The sequence below is a fragment of the Rhinopithecus bieti genome, unplaced genomic scaffold, assembly GCF_001698545.2.
Source record: "Rhinopithecus bieti isolate Rb0 unplaced genomic scaffold, ASM169854v2 scaffold_26020, whole genome shotgun sequence".
Lineage (NCBI taxonomy): Eukaryota > Metazoa > Chordata > Mammalia > Primates > Cercopithecidae > Rhinopithecus > Rhinopithecus bieti.
This window is the reverse complement of record NW_016811642.1, coordinates 73,399-79,785: the sequence shown is the minus strand read 5'-3', so window position 1 is coordinate 79,785 and position 6,387 is coordinate 73,399. Positions and strand designations below refer to the sequence as shown.

The 6,387-nt window shown below is 41.7% G+C and overlaps 1 protein-coding gene across 1 annotated transcript in view; it reads left to right on the top strand.

Annotated features, from left to right (window-relative positions):
* HUWE1 (HECT, UBA and WWE domain containing E3 ubiquitin protein ligase 1) overlaps positions 1 to 6,387 on the top strand; it is a 147,838-nt gene that overhangs the window by 86,741 nt on the left and 54,710 nt on the right. The window contains exons 25-31 of the mRNA XM_017894320.1: positions 467 to 683; positions 1,255 to 1,377; positions 2,248 to 2,485; positions 3,224 to 3,451; positions 4,717 to 4,839; positions 5,341 to 5,436; positions 6,016 to 6,285. Coding sequence (XP_017749809.1) covers positions 467 to 683; positions 1,255 to 1,377; positions 2,248 to 2,485; positions 3,224 to 3,451; positions 4,717 to 4,839; positions 5,341 to 5,436; positions 6,016 to 6,285 — 1,295 coding nt within the window. The remainder of the gene's footprint in view (positions 1 to 466; positions 684 to 1,254; positions 1,378 to 2,247; positions 2,486 to 3,223; positions 3,452 to 4,716; positions 4,840 to 5,340; positions 5,437 to 6,015; positions 6,286 to 6,387) is intronic.

The following is a 6,387-nucleotide window of genomic DNA, read 5'->3' as shown; positions in this document are numbered from 1 at the left end:
CCCCCTCTGGGACTACATATTTTTTGTTGTGATCAGACTATGTATATTGTCAGTGATCTTTTCTTATCTAAGTGGTTAATCGTTTTTGGCATTTTTAAAGTTCTTTGTAGGCATTTTCAGTGACTTCATCATCCACTAGATATCATTTAACTTAAATAGTGCATGTTGCTGTGTTGCTTCTACAAAGGTGGTTTCAATTTATGTTCCTGTAACAGTATGAGTGCTTATTTGTCTTTTACATTTGATATCTGTTGAGTGGCACATATCTGTCTCCTACCGTCAAAAGTGGCATTTGTTCCTTGTGGGATTTCCTTTTTGGATCATTGAATGTAGAACAAACCCAAGCATTAACTAGGGGTTGTAGGAGGAAGTGGTGAGTCATAAAAATATGTTAATGGTAATATGTCCGTTGTAATTAAACCATTCTGAGAATACTGTACAGTCTTATTCTGACTTCTGGTTCCAGCTTCCTCCAGATTAGGCCGAGCACTTGCTGAGCTATTCGGACTTCTTGTTAAACTTTGTGTGGGATCTCCTGTCCGCCAGAGAAGGAGCCATCATGCTGCCAGCACCACTACAGCACCGACACCTGCCGCTCGATCAACAGCCTCAGCTCTCACTAAGCTCTTGACTAAGGGGTTATCTTGGCAGCCCCCACCATATACACCTACTCCCCGATTCAGGTGAAGTTCAGCTTGAGATTGAGGGACTAGAAAGTTACAATAAAAAAAAAAACATGTAATTTGTTCCTATACTACTTAAAATGGAGAGTGAGCCACTGAATTTGAGAACTTGGAGGTCCCTTGTTTACCGTAGAAAACGCAGTGTAAGTTACTTTTGTTGGTTGTACCAGTATAGAACATGGGTAGTATTTTAGGTATTTACCATCAAACTGTATTTCAGTAGTCTTACATAGGTAGTATCCCTTATCCAAAATGCTTGGGGCCAGAAAGTGTTTTGAATTTTGGAATTGTTTGGGTTTTGGAATATTTGAGGAATACTTATCAGTTGAGCATCCCTAATCTGAAATGCTCCCGTGAACATGTCCATTGAGCGTCACGTCAGCAATCAAGAAGTTTTAGATTTTGGAACATTTTGAATTTTCTGATAGGGATACTCATCCTGTATTCTTTAGTAGGTGGGAGGTGTCACTTCAGTGTGTAAATTTTACTCTTGCCTTTTACATGAATTTCCTATTGCTTCTGTGTCTGCTTTACAGAAGGTTAAAGTTTTGCCTTTTTTTTCCACCTTCAGGCTGACATTCTTCATCTGTTCAGTTGGTTTCACATCCCCAATGCTGTTTGATGAGAGGAAGTATCCCTACCACCTCATGCTGCAAAAATTTCTCTGCTCCGGAGGCCACAATGCTCTTTTTGAGTAAGGATCAAGTTGCTTCACAGAGGAGCACTTCTTGGAGTTTGGTCTTTGCTGTGTGCCTTCCCAGCCCACTGTTTTTAAGTACCCTATCTTGTAACAGTGGGATATATAGAAATAGCCATTGGTTGTATCCTTCAGTGTTCTGGGAAGTAGCCATGTTTGTCTCCATTTACCTTGGAGGTTAGGATTTAGCCTGCCCTGGAGTTGTGTTTGTAAGGGTCTCTGCTTTTTCTTGTGTGGCTTCCGGTTCCCAGTATGGGTTTTTAAAATAGGTTTGTCTTTTCTGTTGTTTCTCTGAATATAATTTTTCTGGTTTTCTTGGTCAGATGATTCCAAGCTGAATTTCATAGGTTTAGGGTTTTTTTTTTGGGACAGAGTCTTGCTCTGTCGCCCAGGCTGGAGTGCAGTGGCACAAACTCAATTCACTGCAAGCTCCGCCTCCCGGGTTCATGCCATTCTCCTTTCTCAGCTTCCCGAGTAGCAAGGACTACAGGCGCCCTCCACCACGCCCAGCTATTTTTTCTGTATTTAGTAGAGATGGGGTTTCACCGTGTTAGCCAGGATGGTCTTAATCTCCTGACCTCATGATCCACCTGCCTCAGCCTCCCAAAGTACTGAGATTATAGGCATGAGCCACCGCGCCTGGCTGGTTTAGGTTTTTAAGACACTGAAAAGTAAAGGAGGGGAGGTGGAACAAAAGAAAAAAAAGTAGTGTAGCTGAAAACTGTTGGATAGATTACATGTAATAGCTCTAAGAAGATGGGACATGTAGTGCCAATATAGAGATTGGGGGCCTTTTAGATGTAAACCCCCCTTGCCAGGGTAAAATACTAATATTCTATCTGTCTACTTTTCCTTATTTGAATTTAGAACTTTCAACTGGGCTCTGTCCATGGGAGGTAAAGTTCCTGTTTCTGAGGGATTGGAACACTCGGACTTGCCTGATGGCACAGGAGAATTCCTAGATGCCTGGCTTATGCTGGTGGAGAAGATGGTGAATCCCACCACGGTGCTCGAATCTCCACATTCACTGCCTGCCAAATTGCCTGGAGGTGTCCAGAACTTTCCCCAATTCAGTGCACTCCGCTTCCTTGTGGTAACTCAGAAAGTGAGTATTCGGTATTCTAAAATCAAAAGACATTTCTCATGCTAAGTAGTTCCCATTCTGTTTTGTCCTGCTTAATGAAATAACATGCTTATTTAAGAACCATTGGATCCAGCTCCCAGATAGGGCTGCCTTACGTAACGGAGTATAGACCATTTGAGAATTCTTCGTGATAAAACATTTGAACTGTAAATTTCAGATTGGTACTTGCGTTAGGCCATTCTTGCATTGCTATAAAGAAATACCTGAGACTGGGTAATTTATAAAGAAAAGATATTTAAGTGGCCTACAGTTTCTGCAAGCTTTAGAAGCATGGTGCTAGCATCTGCTGGGCTTCTAGGGAGTTCTCAAAAAGTTCACAGTCATGGCGGAAAGTTCAGTGGGAGCTTGCGCGTCACGTGGTAGGAGCCAGGAGTTGGAGAGGGTGCTACACACTTTAACTCACTGTCATGAAGGCAACACTAAACAATGAGGGATCCACCCCCATGACCCAAACACCTCCAGCACTGGGGATTACAATTCAACATGCGATTTAGGCAGAGCAAATATTGCAAACTATATCACTACTTCAGGTTGAGTTTAAAATGCCTCTTCTCTGTGCCTCCTTAGACCCTCTTATGTTGGCCAAGGATTTTGTTGGTACTAGTTGTGGAAGGACTGTTCCATAGGTCTTTAACTTAATCTTTCTGAGCTTTGAATTGAGGCAAAATGATTATCACACACTTTTCAAATTACTTATAGGCAGCCTTTACTTGCATCAAAAACCTATGGAACCGGAAACCTCTGAAGGTATATGGTGGACGAATGGCTGAATCCATGCTGGCCATTCTGTGCCACATCCTCCGAGGAGAACCTGTGATTCGAGAGAGACTAAGCAAGGAGAAGGAGGGGTCTCGAGAAGAGGATACAGGGCAAGAGGAAGGTGGCTCCCGCCGAGAACCTCAAGTCAACCAGCAACAACTGCAACAGGTAGGGTGCTGGCCTCACACTCCAAGGTCCAGACTTTGCACCCAGTGGAGTGTGATGCTTATGGATTTTCTAAGCTTACACACCACTAAGTCCCTGATCACATTAACCAGGAGACAGTTTAAATTTGCTCCTTCTCTTAGTATTTATTTTTTTTCTCCTGGGGAAAACTTGGAATATAGTCCTGATGCTCTGCACAGGTAATACTCCTCTCAAGCATGTTGATGAGTATTCTCAGTAGCCTCCTGCTGCCTCAGGGGAGGCAAACTGTCCTCAGTTAACTTTCTGGTTAACCTGTAAAGAGAATGGATATTGTGAACCAGATTTATTCTCCAGCAAGAGCTTTCTGTAACCTTGGTCACCTACAAAACTTTTGTTTTCACTTGCAAATAAAATGTATAAGGGGCATTTTAAAAGTTGGGAGGCTAGAAAGAGGGGAGGGGAAAGGCACGTAAAGTCCTGCCACTTCCATCTCAAAGAGCATTTTAACGTTTTCTTCCTGGAGTTTGTATGTATGTGTGTTAGCTTTGTGTCTAGAGTCCTGTTCAAATCTGTCTACTATATACACTTGTCCCGTTTTTTAGTACTCTCATTACCAAATTTGGAAAATACAAGACTTTTAAAAGGCATTCATAATTTTATCACGCAAGATAGTCATTGTCTCCTTTTTCAGTCAGTTTTGTGCCTAATTTTTACATCATTAACATCAAGCAATATGTATACTTGTATTGCTGTTATCAAGAACTTTTTTTTACTAATTGGTCATTATTTTATTGTTGGATGCTAATTTTCTTACAGTTTAATGTTTTAACACTGTGTTGTATAGTTTCCTTATGTACCAATCCTTACATACGTCTCATGATTATTGCCTGGTAGTAGAATAATTAGGTCAGTTTTTCAGGCACTTGGTCTGTTACCAGTTTGTTTTCCAGAAAATTGGGACCAATTTATACTTCTTTGCATGAGTCTCAATCTTTTAATTATAATAATTCTGTTAATCATAATAACCATGCATCCCCCCTCCTAACTTTTTTAGAGGATGAAATTGAGAATCTTCTTGGCTCCTTACCCAATGTGTAGCTTAGAATGTTATAGAAGTACCAAACAGAAGGGATTGTTCATTTTAGCTAATTGCCCTAGCCCAGAAATGCTCTCAGCTCAGGTGAAGTTAGAAAAGTTATTTCCATCTTGAAAAGGTTCCTTCCTTTTAAAAATGTATTTGGATTTCTCTTATTATGTGATTCTGAGCCCTTGCATTCTTTATGTAGCTCATGGACATGGGCTTCACAAGGGAACATGCCATGGAGGCACTGTTGAACACCAGCACCATGGAGCAGGCCACAGAGTACCTTCTAACCCACCCCCCTCCAATCATGGGAGGAGTTGTTCGGGTAAGTTGGCTCAGGAGCAGTGATTTTCCAGGATATTGGTTTGACTGCTGAAGTCCTTTTTCCCCTTATTATTCTGTCATTGGTCTTCCTTTCTATAAACTGCTTCTCATTTTCAGACATGTCCATGCCAGTATTTTCTCTTCATAATAACAGAAGTTTTCTATCCCCTAGCAGTACAAATTACTATACTTTGTTTTCAGAAGAATCCCCAGTCACAAAACAATAGAAGAGGCACACTTTTCTAAGATGTAGAATAGATGGTCACATTGAAGCCCCCTTTCTGTACTTAATTTTACATGTGATTTTCCTCATCTGTTCTTGTTTGTAGTAACCACATAAGCCTGATTGGTTTTGACTTATACAAGAGCAGCATTTTGAGCCCCTTCCTCTCTCTTTAGCTTGAGCACAAGATGTCTGATTCACTATGAGTTGCGGTGGTCTCGTTGGGTTTCTTTGTTTTGAATGTGTCTCCTCACTGGCTATTCTCTTAATACTCTGTAGGATCTCAGCATGTCTGAAGAGGACCAGATGATGAGAGCAATTGCTATGTCTCTGGGACAGGATATTCCAATGGATCAAAGGGCAGAGTCACCTGAGGTAACTATAGGACACTGCATCCTAAAGGGCATGACATATGAATCTTAGTATTCTGTGAACATTCTGCTGTAATTGCAAAGTAATGATAGAATTCAAATCTAAGGGAAGACCTGAGAAGAGTGCTAATCCCAGCTTTGCCATCTGTCATTGAGCTACCTTGTATTGACCTGAAACTTTAAGGGAGACAGATGAAGCATTAATCTTTATTGTCAAATAAGAGACCCAAAGTGTACTCAGTAGTGCCATTAGGCCGAACGTGGCTGTATATTCCTAGGTGACAGTTACTTTAATTTTCCCTGCTGGCAGAGAATATAGAACAGTGTCTAGAAATGATTTTGCAGGAGGTAGTATAGAATGCTGGAAACGACTTGACAGTGGAAGTTGTTTGAAGCGTCCCTCCCTTCTACCTTCCCTGTCTTGCCTTAAACTTTGTGGCTGCCACACCCTGGATGAAAGTATCAGCTGCTTGAGGAGAAGGTTGAGGGTATTCATATGGTAGAGCAAATACATTCTCAGAGTCTCTCTTATCTTTCCTCCTCCTCTCCTGTGTACTATTCACACTTCCTTCCCTGCTTCCAGGAAGTTGCTTGCCGGAAGGAGGAAGAGGAACGGAAAGCTCGGGAAAAGCAGGAAGAGGAAGAGGCTAAATGTCTAGAGAAGTTCCAGGATGCTGACCCGTTGGAACAAGATGAGCTCCACACTTTCACAGATACTATGTTGCCAGGCTGCTTCCACCTTCTTGATGAGCTGCCAGACACAGTATACCGTGTGTGTGACCTGATCATGACAGCAATCAAACGTAATGGAGCAGATTATCGTGACATGATTCTGAAGCAAGTAGTCAATCAGGTGAGCTCTCAAGGGGTCAGAAGAGGGGAGTATGTGAAGTGGTTTGTCTGCCTGTGTCAAAACCTGATTTCTGAAAATCAGCATATTTTCATTCTACCTGAT